General features: G+C 38.4%; 1 protein-coding gene across 7 annotated transcripts in view; it reads left to right on the top strand.

Annotated features, from left to right (window-relative positions):
* CTNND2 (catenin delta 2) overlaps positions 1-22577 on the top strand; it is a 681093-nt gene that overhangs the window by 564327 nt on the left and 94189 nt on the right. For all 7 annotated transcript variants that reach the window (XM_056332605.1, XM_056332606.1, XM_056332603.1 and 4 more), the window contains 2 exons: positions 13967-14084; positions 18074-18259. In XM_056332605.1, the coding sequence (XP_056188580.1) occupies positions 13967-14084; positions 18074-18259 (304 nt within the window). The remainder of the gene's footprint in view (positions 1-13966; positions 14085-18073; positions 18260-22577) is intronic.

Genomic DNA, 22577 nt, shown 5'->3' with positions numbered 1-22577 from the left:
CATGGACAGGCAATGACTTCACAGGGGGCTCAGTCCAGGGGAGCAGAGCTGGAGGGAAATCCGTGGGTCCTGTTGGCACTCCAGGGAGCATCAGATGACAGCAGGGGATCAAGCCAGGTCCAAGGCCGAGGCAGGAAATCTAAACAACAAGCCAGAAACTGGGCTGGGGTCCAGCACTGCTGCAGCATCACTGTCACAGGGACAGGGCTCGAGGCTCTGCTGCTGAGGGGTCCTGGGCCATAGCCTGGTATGTAAAGCTGGCAGGTGAGTAGGTAGGTATGTAAAAAAATAGGTAAATAAAAAAATACAGAAGTGGTAGGAACAACTTTAATCATAATTAATAAATTGCAGGGTCATTCTGACTTTCTTAGTGCAGTGTCTGTAAATGAATCATCTCATACAAAACAGACAGGTAGTTTATCGTTACAGTCACATGAGCCTTCTGTATCCCTCCTGCTCTAAGCAGAAAGATAACTCAAGCACAAGGAACTGGAACGTTACGATACTTGATTCATGCAGTTACCATCTTGATGGAGTGTCGTTTTACCAGAGCCACCTGTTCAGGAAGAAAAAATAATAATCCACTAGTATTTGATATTAGCATATTTATTTCAGCAAGATTTGGCAATGGAAATAATCTTTGTGCTGGGAAATAAGCACTGAACCTCCAAAAGCTGTGTTAAATAATTTTCACTTTTATACCTAATACAGGAAATTTTACTGTAGTTCTGGGAACTGGGTTTGCACTATACCAGAGGAAGCTATGTTGTTGAGTAACTGACAATTAACTGAGAATGGTAAAATAATAATTAAAAAATTACAATGAGTGTTTATTCATAAAAGAACAGACACCTTCATAAGCCGTAATTATCTTTTAGCTAATTTGGTCTCTGACTGGCGCACAAAGCATACAAAGTATTAAACTTGCCAGGCATAACACCGCTGCAGTCAAAGCACTGTGTTGAGGTGAAGTTTGTACCCTGGGTGTGTTGTAACAGCAGTTCACAAGGGAGCAGGTTGGATGGTGCTGAGTATCTGTCACTCAGGGGATGCTTATTTGTCAACTAATGAATAATCACAGCTGCAGAAATACCTTAATTTAGGAATAATTATCAAGAGATTGGGAGTGAAGGTTGCCACAGCATCAGTAACTTTATACTTGAAACCAGTTCTCAACTTCGGTTGTTCAGTTTCCATAATTCTTCCCCAACTCTTTCTTTGATACGGGTTTTTAAAACAAATGCACTTTGCCCCTTGGCCCAAAGAATGTATAGTAAAACCCTTATGTAAGGTGAGATTTGATAGAAACAGGATGCATAAAAATTATTATGGGATAAAGAACACAATGATTCTGCAGAAGCCTTTACTCAGTTAGATACCCACAGCTCCTGCAAAGTCAGTTTTCTGCAGGGAGGAAAGGGGCAGGGGTGGGGGCGTTGTTTGTCCTCTTCTTTCACTGCATACAAGTGCTTTGGTTCAATTTATACAAAGAATCAGGATGAAGTAAATACAGTAACATAATGTATACATTTGCAGATGGGAAGCATAATAGTGCATTTCTTGGCAAAATGAATGACAAAGTGGAAGAAGAGAGCCTGCTATTCATGCAAGAGTTTCATGAGCATCTTGAGGCACCAATGGGAAGTTTGAATTTGGTGTTTAGTTTAACAGGAACAAGTGAATTGACTCAAAGGGTATGTCTTAAAATGAAAAGGGAAAAATGAAATCTTGGACAGTAAACAGTCTCTGTCCCCTAAGCAATCACTGTGACATACAGCAGAGTCAGGCACTGAGACAGGGCAGCGTAGGGTTTTGTAAGACGTTCGTTTCGGCAGGAGAGCCGAGTTGTCAGACACCACCCCTGGGGTATACACTAAAGGGGCAGAGAGCATTGACAATAGTGCTAGTAGCAGAGAGTGTTTGTTCATCGTTTTATATGGCATGGACTAGGTGGAGATAAGTAGGGTTGTAGTAGAGTGATTCCCTTCTTTTTTTACAGGTTATTTCAAGCAGCAATGATGCACAATGACTCATTAGGCTGAAGGGCACGCTAGAGGGTCAGTTCTTTCATCATCTCTCAGTATGCACATAAAGCCGCTTGGAGATATGATGAAGTGACATAATATGAGGTAGGATACACACTCTGGCAATTTCAGGTTAACGGTCATGAAAATAGGACGTGAACATAAATATTTATTTCTTATGCTGAAGGCACATTTAGCCAAAGCATACGAATTATAATTTATTATGCATCACATTATGTTGTTGGTTTGGGTTTTTTTTACAATTAGGCAATTTATGATAATGAGATTTTTTTACAGGTATTTAGCTTTAAAAATCATAACATTGTGAGTGGGAAGCAGCATAGATACCTTGATGTTTTTAATGGAGCTAAAGCATAATAAGAAGAAAATTGAGGGGAGAGATTGTTCTAGAAATAGTAAAATGCAATTTCACAGGAACAGTGTCGTATAATGAATTATGTGACTAGAAAGAAATAACATAAGCAAATAATAAATGAATTTTGAGATGCCTAACTGAAAACTGTGAAGTGCCGGTAATATAGACCATAAAACAAAAGATAAAACTAATACACTAGTAACTAGTCTAGATTAGGAACGGGGAGAAATGAGAGATAAGACAGCATTTCTAAGGATTTTCAGTTTGGTAGACAAGAAAGAGGCCTCTCAAGTTTGGAGAGAGACTCTAGCCACACAAATGTCCATAGCAGTCAGTTCACCGAGAGTACCAGTATACACACAGTTGAAAAGCATTTGACTACTTCTCTATGATATGCTGCAACTTAATTTATTTCATTCAAGAGTAGTGTTTAATACTTTCTGATATTCTAATGAGTGTTCTGCTTTGTGACTTCTTACCCTCGGTATAAAAATTTGTAAGTAGCTGATGAATGAGATGAACCTAATAATGTAATGAACCGATTGGTGTTATAATTAATTGTGCTCATTTGATTAGTCAACAACCAAAGCTGTTTTACCATCCCTTCTTCTCAAGGCTCTGCACTGATAATGTTTTTTCAAGACTGTAAATTAGATGCAGGAAGGCACTTGGAACTCAGATGTGACAGGGAGATTGCTTTGTAGGTTAGGGGAATCATTTGACTTAAACAATCATGATCCTGTTTGTTTGTTCCTCCACGTTGATAAGATTGCTTATTACAAGTCATATATTTTTTTCTGGAACCTCATCTTTATTCATAGGATTTTCAGACTGTTAACTCTGCTCAATATAACTATTTACATTGTTTATGGTCTGATTTGGGTGATGATCTTTTTTCACTTGATTCTAAAACCAAAGCAAAAGAACTGTATAACTTTCCAGTATTTTGATTTAATAAGACCTGAGAGAAAGTGCATTACTAGTAATACTTGTAAATGTTTCAAACTCAAGGGCACATGCAAACAGACTTACTGAGCTTAGGTGCCTACTGAAGTGTGTGAGAGGAATATGCAATATATTATAATACCTGAATCAAAACTCTTTGTTTTGGCTTAGTGAGAACAATGTAAATTTAAAAATCAGCATAACAAATGCAAAAGTGAAAATTAGAACATAAAAAATAGATATTTTTTTTTGTCAAAATGGAACCCAGAACGCAATTATTTATTTTCATACTTGTACAGCTGGAAAGTCACATCTGAATTGTCACTTAGCCCAAGTAGAATGCTTGTCTAACACAGAGTAAGAAACCAAAGCGACAGTGTCGTGAAATCCTGTCCCAAGTTTTAAAGTAGTTTGCTTTCACAAACAAATGCTATTCTGAGTTAATATCTATGAAATAAGTTCTATTTTTCTTTTTTCTTAAGACACAGCTTTCATGTTTGCATAGGCACGCGCTCACATTGGTATATCCTCAAGCTAGGAGGAGGTATCATTTTATCTTGTCATCATTTCAAAGCGTCTACTTATTTGGGAATGTAATTGTCCACCCAGTTTACTGTAAGATAACTGGTTTTATACCTAAGTCTCAGATACGTCTTTTTGCATCATCTTTTAGAAGGAATTTGACAGTGGTGCCACAGGGCTTTTTACTGCACAGGCTTGGTTGTCCTCAACTGAATTCATGTGACTAAAACTTTAGGAGGTCCTTCAAATACACAGCCAATGCATCTATTTGGCATATGGACTTTCTTCCTACGTAACAGACTATTCAGTGGATATTTAAGCTGCCTGTTTTGTGTGGGAGATTGACTCCTTCATGTTTCATTTGTACATATGAACCAAAAAGGAGACCCAAGTAATAACATCAGCAAGATAGGGAGCTATAATTTACTAATTAAAACACACTTTTCTTTTATAATGAACAGTTAAGAGAATGAATGGACAACAGTTGAGACTCACTGGAATACAAGACAGTCAATTGACTGAGAAAGTTTAAATACAGACACTGAGCTTCAGGTCACTTTCCCTTTTCCTTCTGTAGGGTAGCACAGCCGTATTCTTTCAGCAAAGACTTCTGAGCGTGTTGGAGACCCATTTCTAAGTGCCTTATTAAAATGGAGCAGACAATGACTCCAGAGAGTACAAACTCTCAGAACTTCTTGGGTTCATAATTTCTTGTCAGAGGGAAGAAAAGATCACAAACTGGTCCTTTAAGAAAGCAAGATACTTAACAAATAAACTTCAAAAAAGCATAACCCAAAGTCTGTTTTCTGCGGGTTTTGGTGGCAGTTTTTTCCTGATTCCAAAAACTATACTTGTGAAACTTTTCCACAGATTTTATATTTTGGGAATTTTATTAAATAAGCAAACTGCTCAGTTTGCGAAAAGCATCATGCTTATTTTTAACTGTTTAGTCCTTTTCTGTTACTCCAGGGACAACTATATCTTCTGTAGCTAGGATGTTCCTGCTAGGACTAAACAATTTCAGGTAGAACATCGAACTAGGTCAGGAATGCATTTTGGCCCCATGTTGGATTCTGAAGTTGAACTTTTATCATAATCAGCTCAGTCATTCAAAATATTTCTGAGCGTATAGAAAAGAGGCTCATCTGAAAAGCACATGAGCTACATTAGGAATAAGTCACAGGGGAAAGTACTGTCAAAACCAAGAGTTTCTGTTCTCATTTGTTAACACTAGTTTTTCTTAAGCTAAAACAAGGTCATATATACCAAAGGATGGCAAGAAATTTCACACACATGAAGTTGGCTAAATTACTTTTCCAAAGTTTCAGGTATGAAAGAAAATCTTCTTCCCCAGCTCTTGTGTGTGTTAAAATTTTGGCTGAACGAGAGTGATTTTTCTTTACAAAATGAAAATCGTATTAGAGAAATTACATTCAGAGGATTTCATAATGTGCTCTCAGTAGTGTAAAACGTGCTGATAAATACAGTCAAAATAGTATTTGTAAACACTTAGTAAATTACTGTCTTTTACAGGCAGTCTATATTCCTTTGGTGCTTATTCTGAACTCTAAAGCATTTTGCCTGCTTCTTTTTAGGTGTGCTTATGAATGCAGTTGTAATGCCGAGTTTTTCCTGAGAATATAGCCTACAAAAAATGAAAAGTGGAGTGTTTTTTTTTTTTTCTTGTGGAAATATTTTGGCTAATGCAGCTCTTGGAAGACAGAGGCTTTCCCACAGTGCTAGACAGGACAAGTACAGACTTCATCTTTTAGTAGAGGAGAAAAGTATACATAGAAATGTTGAACAAATAACCTGAATTTTAATACTTTAGAAACTGCTTGAACAGGTAATGTAGAGGAAGGCAATTAAGAACATCGAAACAGAGCGGTTTGTAAGCATTTGAAGAAAATAATCTGATAAATAAGAGGTAGAATGAGGTTAATGGATAACCATTTATGTCTGATCAATGACTTTGTTCTAAATGAGATAACAATCTGAGCAGGAAAACGCAGAAAAGAGGAGAGGCAACTTTACAATGCAGAAGCTTCTGATACATTATTTTTGAGTTCACACAGTGACCAGCGTGGGTAACCAGGGAAGAAGTTAGATCAGTAATGCTTCCTCAGGGTACGCTCCTGCAGGCCATGCAGTCCTCTGGGTGCTGGCACGATGCCTGCATTTACCAGCCTCAGTGGCATCCTTCGCCATGGATTTGTTCTGTTGCTCTTGCGTCCATGAAAACGTTAAAAGCTGCAGTATCCTGGGGCAAGCAAATCTGTAGGTCAGAAGTGCCTGAGCCAATGCTGGAACAGTCAGTTCAGGTGCAGGGAACAATGTGGTTGTACCAGCGTTTGTGTTAAGTTGGTCAGAATTGCACACCACAATAAGGACAGTGTGTACAGTGGCATACCCTGTTTTAGTTTACTTTATATTTTTGCGTTATATGCCTTATGTCCATTTTGCTCATCTGGCTGCTGTTGAGTATCAAGCTATCTCTTAATGGATGGCTGTGATGATTCCAAGGTTTCAGTGATCAGTTCTGAGCCCAACATACTGTAAATACAATCAGGAATAGATGAGATATTTTTTTCCATGTACGTCACTACATTTATGTACATTAATTTTAAACTCCTGCAGTACTTCCCTGTTAGCACTTAACTTACTACTCTGAATAACGTAGAATCTTCAGTAAACTTTTCATTTCGTTGTTCATCAGCTGTTTCTGATAGGTTATGAATAAATCACTCCACTGGTGACTACTCTCCACTGTAGGAACTAGCCATTTATGTCCTATATGTTAACAATTACTCATGCATCTTCCCATGGTTGCTTATTCTTATTAAAGTACGTTTGTTAGAGATCTTGTCAAAAGTCTTTTGAAAAGTGAAATAAATATTATAAATCAATCTGTCCCTTATCTAATGTGCTTATTGCTTATGCATTTCATCTTCAAAGTACAAAAGCAGCATTGTGAATCAGCCCTTTTGAACCCCCCTAGCATATCCTATGTCCACTATTTCTGTATTTTATTGCTATTATTTATAGTTTATCACATTTTTCAACATGCTGTTGGTTTTACATTCTTCCAGTCCTAAAGGACCAAAGGAGTTTAAAGTGAGAGGCTGTATACCATGGTTATGGCACAGTTAGGTAACAGTGAACAGTTCAGATGCTGCCATTAGAGATTCAAATGTTGGCCTCCTAAGATGTGCAAAGTGCTATTGACTGAGTACAGTGTATGTTGAAGCAGGATTCATGGTTGAAGTATACTTGATACTTCTTATTTAAATTCATACAACCTTGTGCTTTTTAGTGGAAAAGGCAGCCATTCGAATGCCTTAGGATTGCCCAGTTTACTGTGCTCCCTCAGATGAGGGGGAAAAAGGAAAGACTGCTGAAAATAGAAGTTTGCTTTGCCTCATCTCTGGGTTTGCTTCGGTCCCTGAGCAAGAGTGAGCAGCAGTACGGTACGTGGCTGCTGGCGGAGGTGACCGTATCACACCACACCTCACTTGTCTGCAGCAGGTCTTCAGCGTACATAGAGCTCCATTTGGCAATGGTACAATTCTAAGGTGAGAAAAATGTCTTCACATTGACATCTTTAAACTGTTCCCATTATGACCTTCAGAGTCTGCACCATAGCAGCTTCTTCTCAAGGGAAGAAAACATTTTCTGAACACACTGTATATGGTTCTGTGCACTGTATTTAAATGGAAGTTGCAGTTCAAATTAAAACGCATAGCAAAAGGGGAGGAGTGGAGTTAGAATTATTTTTGTGTCTTTTATATAAGACAATGGTTGATTATACCATGAACCCTTACTAAAAATACTTTATGCCATAAAATTTTGTTTGGTTTCATTTGTTTTTTTAGGGAGACAGTTTCTTTTATGATATTTATTGCAGCTTATGTTCTTTTCAACCACTTATCGCCTCAAAATAGATCACAATAGCTAAAAATTATGTTAGAAGTCAATTGCTTCACAGATCACACAGAGCAGTCATTAAAAATAGTGTATTTACCCTAAGGATTGGACATGCAGAAGCACAGCAGTAAAAGCTACCTGTTGAGTGCTTGACTTGGTAGGCTAATTGCTCTGATGTTTTGAAAATGAAAGGTATGGCTGAATAATGAAAGCTAAATCACATTGTCATAGCATTTGATGGAAAGGTTAATAACCAAGACTCTATCCACATTACACTGTCAGATGTTTCTCTAAGTACAAAGTATGCTTTTAAAGTTAAATGAATACCTGAGAGATAAAGATTTGCCACCAAATTCCTTGTTGATATAAAATAGTCTTGCTTCTTTACAGTTGAGCTGTTCTAGTTAATAAGATAGAATTTGCCCCAAAAGCTGTGTTATTCTTAATCCACATGCAGGACTGATAAATTATTACTCCTGTGAAGACCAATTTATACATAAAGAAGGCAATAACTGGTACTAAGAACATATATCAAGAAGAAATCTTGCAAATCTTGCTAATACTGCATTGAACTGTCATTCAAATCAGGCAAAATTGCAAAGAGGATCTGCAGCAGTTGCTGAAAAATCTGGTTTAATTTATGATTACTTCCAAACAACAAGCTGATTTTGTAGTCACTAAAAGTCTAACACTTAGAAACTCCTGACAATGAATATGAAACATCTCATGTTTGTTTATTTTTTGTCTCACTGCTTTGTTTCAACTTTTATGTTGTCAGGCAAATACCTACTCTTATCCGCTCATTTAGTTTTCAACACTGAGGGATGATTATAAAAAGTCTTAGTGTACAAATAATGATAAAAAAATTAGGATTTGTCTAAAAGTTACAGTAGCAACCATAACTACTACAGCTCGTCTATTTACTGTATGTCCAATGGCTGCACTGAATACTTCCAGATAAGCCAATGTGATTCACGGTCCACTCCATTATAAAAAGACCTTAAAATTGTATAGTTGCCAAAGCACTGCTGATGACTGTGAGCACACTTGCTGGGTATGTGCATGGTGCTGGTTGCTTCTTTTTGCTGTCTGTGTTACTGTATTAGCTCACTTGCAGCAGTGAGCTTGAATGCTTATAGAAAAGTACACAGAAAATGTAGTAGATAATCTTACATGATCATCTGCTACATTGCACACCAGCTTACAGTACCATCACCATTGTCTGCAGCCTGTGATGGGACTGTGGGTGCCAGCTTGCCACTGAGACAAGGCCCTGTCCCTGAAGGAGAAGGCCTAGTCAGTCGGACAAATAATAATAGGCAGCATATAAGAGAGCACATATAGAGGAGGCCAATGGCAAGGATTTGGGTTTTTCATATATATATGTGTGTTTTGAAGATGAGTGTTCAGTGCATCAGTTGCAATTCAGTTATTCATTATTCTCCTGAGGGCTTTTCCCTTGCTAGGTATCCTCAGGGAAATGTAAACGTAAGTCCTACAACTTTAATGGAGTTTTTTGAATTCTTGGTTTATATAAACTGTACCTGCTGTCTGTGAAAAATCTCTTTTTTTTGGTGGCTATTATAACAAGCAGAGGGATGAAGAAGATAGAGGCTGTTGGGATTAGTCCCTCTTACACAAACGTTTTGAAATAAAGGTATGCTTTGGACACATCAGAAGTTTCATACCAAAGATAACTTCTGCATACTACCTGGTCTAGGATATTGTCCTTCCTGTGTCTGTCCTTTCTTATATCACATCAGTCCCTAGCAAAAATGTTACTTATACTAGATAATTAAACATGCTTTCTCTTTGTGTCATGGGGTTTTGAGAAAGACTCATCTCAGTTTCATCTTTGCTAAATACAGATTATTTGTTCTCGATAATTATCCTAGGTGACTACAGAGAGAACTGCACTCTGCAGGCAGACCTGTAGTTGGTACAGGAATGGCCATACTGCTTGATGTGACCTCAGCACTCCCAAGGAGGGCACTTGCTTCTGTAGATACTGTAATTCTGTCTTTGAGACTTGTAGAACTGCCACTGGGAGTAACGTTAATAGTTTGCTAAATATTCCCACATCCAGAGGGCATGTCTGTCAGCACACTGGCTTTCTAGATGATCTTTCCCTAGAATTCAATGTTTCTCCCCTGGATAAGGCAGGTAAACTTAGTTATCCTATAGTCATAAGGATATTGCTCAAAATCTACCACTGTTTGTATGAGCACATGGAAAATGACCCCAAAGGAGTAAGAAATTACGTGGCACCACCCATCTTCTTCTACCTCAGATCCCACCAATTATACTGAGTAAGTAAGGTAAGTGCCAGAGCTGACAGGAGTCAGGTATGTGTTGCACAGCACATTCCTTTATGCCACATGCTTCATATCCATAGAGCAAGGGATTGACATTTCTTATGTGTGTTTGGAGGAGCATGCCTCCTGTTAGTTACCAGGTGATGACATGATAGCTGTGATACATCTTCCCATAAAACTGAAGCTGGATTATTGTAGTTCTCTTTCCATTCCTAGATTATTAGCAAAATCAGCCTGCCATTTGTTCATAAAATAGCAGTTTGATGAGCCGTGGTCTGAGCTCTTGTTATGCCCATCTGCCCTTCGTGTTCCTCTCTTGAGAAGAACCTGTTTACGTTAGCTGGTTTTTGGAGGTCTGAGTGGGATCTTCTGACTAAACTGAGAGTTATTCTTCAGCACTCTGTATTCTTGGTATCCGTGTGTGGACTGGATTCCCTCTGAAGTTAATTAGATTCAAAATGTCAGCCTACACCTCACATACACCCTGTGAGTAGAGCTTCCACAAAGAATTAAAATTTACCAGATGATTCAAACTTTTGCTGGGCTGCCTTTACAACAGAAAAGTTGTTTTGGTTTTGGTTTTTTTCCTGAAAACCTGTGGATTGTATCTCCACATTTCATAAAATGTGGTTTCATCTGTTTGGAGACTGACAGTGGAGTAATACATACTTACTTAGTGGGACGTTTTGCCAACAGTAGATAATACTAATGCTCGAGTTTAAGGTTTGCACACTGACCTGTACATTCACAAGTGACAAACTGTGCCTTACTTCTGTCACACTGACAGCTACAGCGTGTTCAACTTGACAATGAGAAGTAACAAAATTAAGATGACAGCATGTTTTCTTTAACAGCTCATCACATAACTTTGGAATTTGCTTCTCTTTCACAGAATTACATAGCCTGAACATGGTGATATTAGAGATCTTCTGTGAAAGATCTCAGTTAACAATGATCTCCTCAACAGAGGTGAAATGGGATGCATTTCTTTTTAAATAATCAAATTATTATTTCAGCTGAAATGTTGCTGCAAGGTTTGGATTTGTTTTGGTTTTGAAGCTATTTCCCATGTAAATAAATACACCGAAGCTGGGGAGGGCTGCAGTAGCTATGAGTCAGTGCAGAAACTACAGAGACTTTTAAAAGAACAGGAAAAGCAGTCATGGGAATTCAGTATATCCACTTCTTGATTACAAAAGCAACTGGAGCATAATGGGGAAGGATGATGAACAGAAGAACTGAACTTGACAGCTCCTCCACACAGGGCAAAGAATGCATTGTCTGCGCAAGATGTGCCCCTAGTGTGTCTGTATTACTTTGTATAAAGGCCTCATATTCTTTGGCTGGAAATGCGTGAGGCAGACAGCTCACAGCTCAGGGACTGTAAGGTTGTCTGCATTGCTGTCTTGGTGAGCAGGAGTTTCTGGTGAACTTGGAGAGGAGCTGAGAGTCTGCCAGTCTGCAGGCTCTGGAGAGTCAAGGTGACGTGCATTTAGCCATGCTAGAGAGACGGAGAAATCACCTTAAATAAAAAATCAGGGAGAATATACATCTCTGTTTCTACCAGTGTCTAAGTCTATATATTTTGAAACCTTGCACTCAGTACATGTAACTGCAGAAAATGAAGAAGCCTGGACACATTATGTTAGTACAGACTGTTAAATCTAGTTCTGTTTAAAAGGGAGAACACTTGCACAGCATCCTTCTATTGAAATTTGTGCAGTTATTCTTTTAGGGCTAGATGCAGCTCTCTCTCTATCTTTCTGGAGGGTAGAAGAGTAGAATTTCAGATAAAAGAAGTCCATTAATCCCACTTGCCCTCACAGCCCACCCTGCAATGCACTTTTCAGATCCATGACTCTGCTTTTCCTAGGTGTGCTGCCCTTCTGGAATTTCAGGTGGAGCTGTTGCCTTCAATAAGGGGGCAGTCTACTCAAAATACACTTTAGGCAGGGTCCCCAGCCCTGTAAATACAGGGCACAGGCACTGTTTTGGGAAGACCATGCTCTATAATTTTACCTTCTAATTTCTGTCACCCAAAGGGAAGTCAAAAGTTTTCCATTACTTCAGAGGGAGAGACAGTGGAAGACTTTTTCCAGTTGATGCGCTCCAGACCCCAGTTCCTAGATGACAGAAGAAGGTTTCCCCATGAACTGGAGGAGACCTCCTCATGTGTTGCTCTTACAGCAGCAGAGAGAGGGGGAAGAGGTATGGAGTTCGGGGGCCGGAAGAGCAAGACAACACAAAACTTGCAAGCCGTTGTGAAGGGCACACTTCTGATGTGTACTGTGGGGTGAACTGGCGAGTCCCAAGGAGACGGAAAGCATGAATTTGTGTGCTAGGGAGATACAGGAATTCATTCTAGTGCTCCTGAGCTGCATGTTTTTTTTGTAGGGATGTCTGCAGAGGTGAAGGGAACAATATTGAATTAATTGGGGCAGCTTGTGGGTGAGAGAGCACAACTGTAGTATACAGAGTATAGATGGAAAGTCGTGTGTGTTTAGGGAGCAGAATCAATTAGGAACCTGCACTGTAGGGGCTGGGAGATTGTCCAGATTCAAGATTGTTTGATGAGGAAAACTCTTCGGTGCTTTAGGAGAAGGAAAATGTTTTGTTGTTTTTTTCCGCCCCCCCTAGATGATGGGGAGGCTGAACAGGATGAAGTAGGTAGAAGCAAAGACAGAACTGAAAGGAAAACTATCCTTAAATCGTCTCACCTTCCTCCATCTAAAATTCATTCCCCACCCCCACCCCTCCAGGATTCTCATTCTTTTTCCATCTTTAATGCAAAGACAATTGAAAATGGTGGAAGAGGAAGAAAGTGCCTTGCCTCCTTTCCAAACCAAAGGGCTAATGCTCTCGCTTTCATTTCCATACATCAGCATTAAGTATGCAGGGCTGTGTGCTCTCTTCTGTTCTTCCTTTGTATAAACTTTAGTAGTGGGGAGAGAGGAGCTACAAATGAGCCATCTCAGCAGAGGATTGTCTTCCCCTACCAAGGAAAACTATGTGAAAAGTTTTGCCCTTATCCTGAGATTGCTAATTCACCCATTTCCAAATCAAAAATGCTATGCAAATTTGAATGCAGTTTTTCTCAGGGAGACTTGATGTTAGCAAGTATAGGTTCTATTTATGTATGCTCATTCATACATATTAGTTTCTTCATATATCAATATTTTGAACTTTATGACATACAATGTTATGCAGTAGATTTTGTTTTAATTCCGGTTTTATAAATGCATTAAGAAGGCCCTCTGGCCCTGTCTGAGGAACACAATTGTAAAAAGCTAAGGTTTTAAATTTTGCAATGCAAAACAACTTGTGAGTAACAACATAAAGAGAAGATTGCGGCATTAATGTTCTCTCAAAAATGAGAGAGAAAGGGAAACCCTGTTTTTTATGTTATGCTTTGATAATATTTTTTCCTCAGGTTAAGAGCCCTAACTACTGGGCTCTTTAAATCGTAGGAGATTTCTTTGGCAGAACCTCTATAGACTTTTTAAAGTCTGATTTATATGTACATATGCACATTTTAAAAACGCTTGCTCACTGCTATAAAACCTACTTAAAAAAAAAATAAAAATGGAGAAATGATCAGCTGCTCCAAATTTTAGTAGGCTGAGAGTCTCCCAGCTCCGGCGGGCACATGCTGCTTGGCCTCTCAGCCCCTTCCTGCGGTGGACCTGATGACTTCCATTTGTTCCACTCTGTGTTACATTTCCTGAGCTCACTCACAGCTGTCTTCATTATTCACAGCTCTGAACTGATGAAAGGAGAAAAGAAAACCGTTGTTTTATCTGTATGTTAATTGCGAGAAGGTTTCTGGAGGGGAGGTGGTGACTCTTGCTGTTGCCTTGCAGGAATGTCAGCTCTGCTGGAGAGGAGGCCCGCAGAAGAATGAGGGAGTGTGATGGCCTGACAGACGCATTGCTGTACGTGATCCAGTCTGCTCTGGGGAGCAGTGAAATTGATAGTAAGGTTTGTCGTTTTTGTCTTTTCAGGATCAAGAAATCCAGGTATTCAGGGTGCATCAGGACTGTAAAGTGACAGGAGTTTTTAAAAAATGTGTTGTGAGGGATGCCTTAGCAAAACATAATTCAGCCCATCTCTTCCTTTTTCTTTTCCTTCTGTTGAGCTGTGTATTTTTGTGCATTAAGTATTGCACTTGTGTTGGCCTATGTAGTCTGCACAGGTAAGCATGTCATCCTCTCATTTGAATTACTAAAGGAGAAAATATGATACTGGTTTAAGAAGAGCAAATATGTTATATTCCATGTCAAGTTCCTTACCTTGCTCTGCCAGATTTACCTTAAAATTGATTGTCAGTACCCAGTATGAGACCGAGCTCATAACAGTGAGGTAGGCTTACAAGGCAAACAGACAAACAAGCAAAAATTCTGGGCGATTAATCGGCAGGTTTGCAATACAACCAACAGTGTTTGCTCATTGAAAAGGATCAATGAATACTTTCAATAATAACTGTTTTAAGGTGCACTTCTTTCTCAGCTTCACTCCTCTAAAGTACTAGGATATGAACATGCTTCTGCAAAGGTGAAAGGCACTGCCTAATTAAAAAGACGTCCCGCATTTAGAAATTGAAGGTTTGTAATACTTCACCGTATACCAAAGAAGAATAAGGCTAGTTTCAAATACCTTTTGCTTTCAGTATATGGTGCTAAATTAATTAGTTGCTGCTCTAGGGCAACCTTGGTCCATTTGCAAACCCCTAAGAATCACAGGAGAACAACCTTTTACGTCAAGTTTTAAAGCCCCCTGGGTTTATATTTCCAGATGATCCCTCACAGGTGGTTGTCTGTGGACCTCTGTGGGTTTATAGATTGGAGAGGGATAATCTCAAGAACTCTCCGGTCGTTAGCCTGAACCAAATATGTGAAATTTGCCTATGAATTCGGGAGAGGAGAGAGGAATTATGAGAGGTTTGTAGCATGGGGTGCTGAGCTAGCAGCATGTTTTGCCTTTTTAAAGGAGAAAAAAAAAAGGGGGGGGGCAAAATGCCCAGCAAAGCTCACAACCCATTAGTCTATGATCAGTTTTTCATTAATAGAAGGATTAGAGGAGGCCTGCCCACACACTAAACACCACACTTGCAGCAGGGTTCAGGGCAAAACTCAGCTGATGTCTGCAGCCAGCTAACTCCCACCCCTCTCTGCCACCTCCTGCAGAGCAGCCCCCAAATACGGGAGCATTTTTAGCTTCATTAGCTTCGGAAGAGCTGAACAGGGGACTGTTTAAAAGCTCCCTGATTCAGCTTGCCTACCAGAAAGGAGAAGTTGGGCCTCTTTGGAGCAGACCAGGAGATGGATAGAGGAGGATGAGGAAGGTAGTCAGTTTATAGCCAATCTGAGCTCAGCTGCTGCTTTTTCAGCAGTTTCTTTGTAGATGATCCAACTTGTTTCAGGATTGTTTTACTGTTGAAAAGGCTAAATAAGGAGCATAGTTATGATCCCTGTTTTGCCTATTCTTTTAATGTAGACTCTTCTGTTTATACTCTAATTTGTAGCTGGTATGAGTTGGAAAAAATGCAGGCTAAGTCATAAATGAAGGAAAAACTGAAGAAATGAGAAGAAATCTTCTTTGTACCTTAATAGTCTGAAGCTCCTGTCTAACAGATTTCTAACTGTATGACAAAGCAGTTGTGCAGCTATATACAAAACACCATGGTGTAGCCTCTTGCCTTGCATCTTTACCTGAAAGTAGAGTATAATTTTAATAACATTTAATATTTAAATAACTACATCATTTCTTAATCTAGTTTCAAAAAATAGTGCTATGATAACAAAAAATTGATTTTCTTTTTTGATGTTACAAGTGTTGTTTTCCAAATGCCATGACAATTTTCCTATTAGATAATTTTGTAATAATGCTAGTGACTAAAAACTGAAGTACTGAAAAACATGTCCCTGCTTTTGCAGACTCGGAAAGACGATGGGGACCTGCAGAGTTGTTAGTAGTCATTTTGTGTTGGTGAAGTTGAGTGCATAAATCTTAGCAGCATTACAAGCATTTTAACAGCAATGTTTCTTATAAATGTGTGATAAAAAGCTATGCTAATTCAAGTTAAAATGTTAAAAATGAGTGACTTAAACATAGTTACCTGATGAAATTTCTGTTCACAGTTTTAATTTGATCTATTAAAGTAGAAAGGCTAGTGAAGTCATATTTAGCTCTCTTACGATGAAACTGAAAAAGAATTGAGGAATAGAAGGACCCCTGAAGTTCAAAGGTACAAGTCAAGAAGGAGTGAAGTCTATCCAGATGCATGACTAGAGCCAGCTTTCTTGGCTTGTGAGAGTTCACCTTAGTGAAGAAGGTGTCAGTTGCATTTGAGCCTTGGAAGTTTGCTTAACAGTTTTTAGTGTGAAGTAACATCCTCACAATGGGCTCTGCTTAGCTGTTTTCAACATGAGACTTTCAAGTCCAAAAACAATTATATGTAAAAAGGGGAGTTAAAATGTAAAACCCCAATCCACAAACGCAAGCTTCAATTTCAGCTTGCTATGGCTGTGCAGAAGTAACTATTAGTGAGACTGAATAGAATTCACATATGGAAATGTTAAAGAAAAGTAAAATAGGAGACAAACTTCTTAAAAAATTGATGGCCACTATGAAGTCTGTAAAGCTTTCAGATATGAAAGGTGCACTAAGGACACTTTCTGCACACCCATATATATTACTGTACATGTGTTTATGTAATTAGCTGGAGATGTCAAATTAGTACAAGTGTATTGTGAAATTTCATCTATGTTAAAAGATAAATAAATATTCCTGTGTAGATGAGTCTGAGTTCAGTATCATCTCTGAAACTTAATGTCATCGCAAAAACTGTGTGCCAACTGCATACCTGGCGTAAACTCATGTGGTATATGAAAGTAAATGAAGCCCCGTCTGTTTGCCTCACTGGTGAATATGTCAGAGTAAGATAGAGCCGAAAGCCTCACAGTCATTCCATTCTGGGTTAATGGAGCAGCAGAGCTGGGATGTGGTGACTATCACTTTTTATCTCCATGGAGCATTAGGAACAGTTGAAATAAATACAGATAGATACAGACTGGCTTTTTTAACTGTGCTTTCCCTGCCTCCAGAAGATTAAGCTCATATCCTTCTTATTAGGGACAGTCAGACCAAATTGAACCAGCTAAATGAGTAGGCTTCAAGTAAGTCTAAACTGAACTTCTTTTAGACTTGCAGAAATTATGTTGAATTACCAGTGAATTTTCCTCCACTGGGTCTCACTCCATTTCTGGATTCCTTCCAGCATCTTCTACAGAAGGCACAACCTATTTAGGGGAACAGATGAAAGGGAAAGGCTGCCCACAAGGTATCTGCAGCCTGGCTAGAAGCAGTAAAAGCAGCAAGACTCTTAAGATTTCTAGTCTTACTTCTGGGACTTGAGAAACATCATCTGTTCATGGTACAAATACTTGGGAAATGGAACTTGGATCCCATTTTTTCTGGTAATTTACATAGACCTTATGCCAGAAAAAGCTTATTTCTGGTTTAAAAAAGAAAATACAAATCAGACCCGGAACCTATTGCCATTTTCTGTTTGTAGCGTTTTCTATTCACTGAGGTGGGAGTTCGCTGACATTCTCTGTGTGTTCATGTTCTCTTGATCACTTTTTACCACAGCTTCTGTTTTACATGGGGCTCCAGGATTAAATTAAAAATTACAATAAGAAAACACCCAGAAAAATACTGTCCAGACTACTGATTTCTTTCCATAACAATTTCTAAATCTCTTAAGCTACAATTACTTGGGGAGTACTCAGAAATGAGCAGATAAGAACTGTGCTGAGAAAATGTATGTGCTGAGAAAATGTATGTGCGAAGATCAATGATACTTTTTCTGCTTTGTATACAGACTGAGCAAGGGAAGAATTTAACTTTTTTCTGGGGTTTTGGGGGGTTTTTCTGTTGGTTTTTTTTTTTTTTTTCATGCTTTTCAGACCGTTGAAAACTGTGTGTGCATTCTGAGGAACCTCTCGTACAGGCTAGCTGCAGAAACATCTCAGGGACAGCAGATGGGAACAGATGAACTTGATGGATTACTCTGTGGTGATGCCAATGGAAAAGACGCAGAGAGTTCAGGGTGCTGGGGGAAGAAGAAGAAGAAAAAGAAATCACAGGATCAGGTAATGAAAGTTACTTGCAGCTGCATTGCAAATAGTTGAAGTGCCCATCATTTAAAATATTAATAATTAATGCAATGTATTAGAAATAAAGTGCATGATGCATAATATACAACAGTTGCCTTTGTTAATTAGCTGAGAACTTAAAACTGAATATAGCTGTGGAGTAACAAAAGTTGCACATCCTGTGGTGCACCAGGAAACTAGTCATGGGTACACTGTGAACGCCATAAAAACTGTAAAATGCTCAGGCTATTAAATGAAGCCATTTGTAATGAAAAGTGTAGGTCAACATTCAGATGTAATCCTGCGTGTAGTTTACACTGTACTCCCACACAGCCACGTGTGTGTAGAGAGGCCTTGCTGGAAGCAAACATCAGACCTCTATTTGTATACTTACTTTTTCAAAGTTAGTCTTGTTCTCTGGCTCTGCATGGTAAGAGAAAACCATACAGGTCTGGATCAAGCAATATGAGTGAATTTTTAAAAAAGCATGCATGTTTTGATATATTTAACATCATTACCAAGTAAAGATTGAGAAGTACAATTCTTAATTTTTACAAGAAGTACAAAAAAAAAGTTTCCTCGAGTTATTTGAGGTGCTACAGGTTTTTGTTTAAGTGGGTTGACTTTCAAAGTGTATTTATCTCCTTGTTTTCCCATTAACAACTTAAAATTTCTGGAACGCTGATAATGATATTATGGGAAAGATGATGTTGTATCAGTACATATGCTAAATAGCAATGAGAATGGCTACTGATTCATGAACTTGTTCAAATGACCTGTGCTGGCTGCAGGTAGTTCTCCAGCTCTTTCTAGACTTGGCTTTTCTTTTGCCATTTATTTCTCTTTTGGATTGCTCAAAGAAAATATGCATTTAAGTAAGCAATTAGATGCACAGGGTATTTGAGTAAATTATGTAAACCACTATTGAAAGTATTCCTGAATTCATAAAGGTAAGTTGTATTGATGTGGAAAAGTTACAGGAATATTAACAAGCTAACGTTCCGGTGCTGAAAAACACAGCGCTCATGACTAGTAAGATTTTCATTTCACATACTCTTCTAGTTAAACACTAGTCATCAGATAACTTGAATTTATTATGGCCTCTTGTTTGGTTTCCTTTATTAGGCTACAGTGAGATAAAAAGTGCCAAAGCAAACTGATTTTACCCCAAAAAGCAGTCATCATCCCTGTTCCTGAATTAACAGTTCCCACACATTGCACTTGCAGTTACTCAAAGTGCAGGAACAAAAATAGCATGTCTGGATATGTATGGGTCATACTGCAACTAACCTTTCCCTTCTGGTGCTCTGTTTACCAACACGTGCATGCACACACACTATATAAAGTCTTTTTTAACTCTTCCCTTTATATGCCTTCTGTGATTTCTGGATCTCAGGTTCATACTTGTAACTCTGTACCACTGAGTGTTTCAAAGTTCCTGTTAGACTTCTTTGTACTTTTTAAAGGTTCGCTATAAAAGATTTTTCTCTTCCTCCAGGCCAAAGGACTAATCTCTTTTGGCTGATTTCCTTTACAATATACTTGTTTCTGCCTGCTCTAGATAGCCTTTTGTCTGATTCTGTGAGCGTTCATTATCAGCATGCAGCATGAAAAGTCTTTTCAGATCCACTTGTGTTTGTTTAATGGAAGATTTTAATGTAATTTTTAAAATACAAAGAAAAGTAAAACTATGCACATATTTTCAGGTTTATGTTCAGTGGGCTGTTCTGTGGCAAAGGAATAAATTTACTCTTTCCAGAACTAATTTTGTGGTGCACTGGACCATTTTGCCCTATAAACGTTAGAAATATATTTTTTCTAATTATTTTTTTCTTCTTTCATCTCATTTCCTTTAAATCTGGACAGCCTTCCCCATCTTGCCATATACCAGTTCTCACCTGTGGCTATTATTCAGTTGAGCAGTTTAAGGGAGCCTTGTGAGCCTTCTGCAGACTATGCTAATCTCACCCCATGATCCTTGACTATGGTTGAACATACTTAACTTTGTAAAATATGTTACCAAGTTAACTAGAGTGCTACTAAAAAATGTATCTGAGATCTGTCATCAAGATCACCATGCTGGAAACAGGTCTCCTAAGTTACCCTCATAAATGGAAAAGAAAACCAGAATATTTTTCATGTAACTGTGCCTTTTTATTAATAGCGTAGAGCTTGATCCCTGGCTCAAACTGGGGTAAAGATAAAGGTAATTTTTTGTCGAGTTATTTTGCAAAAATGACTATGCAAGTATTTTCAGTTGGCTTTCTGGAAACCACCCAGTCCAATTATGTAAAATGAAAAAAATAACACTTATTCCTTCTTTGACTTTGTCATTGTCCTGTTTTTCAGGACCCCAGTAGATTCGCATCTCTGAAAAGCAGGAGTAACTGGGAACCCAGATGATTTTCTTCTTCTAGTCTGTGTTGCAGTCCAGAATGCTCAGGTTACTGTTCCTGTGGGCATCAAGAAAAATCTAAATTCTTTTGTGGTTTGTTGAGATTGTTTTTTTCCAGGCAAGAATCTCTAACAAGAGGATCACCTTGTGTTCCTCAAGTTAAGAGTTGACCCAGCTAAACTATGCTCATCAACACTTTCTACAGAACACTTTCACATGTCGTTTCACTATACGTTGTCTCCCTATGTGCTGACTGCTGCCCTATTGCACATATACATATTCTTTTACAGTAATCCCATTGTTTTTCTGCAAGAATTTTAAATTTTTCCAAGTAATGCCTTTCTTTCATAATCTCTTTTCAATTGCAATGCTTAAGCTGTTACCTGCTGCTTGTTCTGCCCCTCAGAACAGATCTTGTGCTCTCTTCAGGATGCTATTTTTAAAGTGCTCATTCCTTTATGTGCCTCAGCAGCAAAGCTTTTATGCTTTGAAATATCTTGTAATATCATTCTGAAGATCACACTCATGATGGACAGTGTTTTAGATGTAAATAACGAGGGCATACCTATGCAATCTTCAAAAGATGCAGTGATGTACAGCATCTAAAACACTGAAAGCGCTGCACACCATGGATTTGGAACCTGTGGAAGGAAACCTCAAAGAAATGGAAGAGAAAGAAACAGGAGTATTCAGTTACCCAGATGCCCATGAAGAGGGCATTAAGCTTCAGGCTGCTTTTAACAGATCATTCACGCTAGACCATACAAACCTAGTTTTCTGTCAGAAAAGTTCTTCACAAATGTAAAAACAAATATTTCTTTGGGCTCATTATTACTGTCACTTACATATACACAAAGTGGAGTTCAGCCCCGTATTAAAACTCCAGTCATTAACCTGTGTGATTCCTTTAATATTTGGAGAGTTATGCCTTGCCGGTCATGTGAAGCGCAGGGCACAGACACATCCCTGGAGCTGCAACTCCTCACTACGGGGAAGTAATTCCCACTTCTGCAGCCTGCTGGTTTTATGTACCCAGGAAATATGTGTTGAGGGCATAGGTATTGTTCTTCTTTTGACAGTGCATGGGGTTCTCATATAATAAAATGGACTGTTTCAGTCTTCCTCAGAAGATAAGGTTTACCAAACAGTGTCAGGGAAAAAAACATTCAGATTTTAGTGAATGCAGTTACGAAATTTTCCTTTTACAATATACTTCTTCAGTCCTTTACTCAGTTTCTCAGGTATGTATTTTCTTGAACTCCTTCTGAAGTGACCACTGTGGGCATTTATGGGGTTGTCTTTAATCTTTAAATAAAGTTAAAAAAAAATTAAGTTTTCTACTTATCTAAAAGCTAATTACAGTAGCAAAACTACTGTAATTGGACAGGTAATACCAGATGTAGCATTTTAGATGGTGGATGTTGATGAAGTTGCAGTTTTGTATTTTAAAAAAAAAATCCCATACGGAGCTAAGGGAGTTTTTTTTCTTAAACTGTAAAACAGGAGAAACCTTCTATAACATTAAAGTCACTTTCTCATTGGTTTTCTCTGTAAAGAAAGTAGTAATTATTTTCATTGGTTGATGATTTAGGAAACAATTATCCCTATTTCTGTACATTATATTTCAGTTGTAGTTACACATAAGTTACTTGAGGAGGAGAAGAGACCTGAGTGGTAATATAAAATGTGGTTTCCTTTGAAAGGCCTTTTAAGAACCAATTGGAATATATTTTTTCATTAATGACGTCAGTTGTCTATACCAATGGCAATTTCTCTACATCTTGAAGTCAAATAAGAGACATTTCTCTGTTCAGGTCATAGTTAAGTCTAATGACATTTTTCAAATGACTTTACTTAAAGAGTTCCCTTAGGATCACAGGAAACAAGTGTTCTTCTCATTTCAGAATAAAGGTGGTTGGT

Source organism: Falco biarmicus, chromosome 3, assembly GCF_023638135.1.
Source record: "Falco biarmicus isolate bFalBia1 chromosome 3, bFalBia1.pri, whole genome shotgun sequence".
NCBI lineage: Eukaryota > Metazoa > Chordata > Aves > Falconiformes > Falconidae > Falco > Falco biarmicus.
Note: the sequence above shows the minus strand (reverse complement) of the source record. Positions and strands in the feature narration are given on the sequence as shown.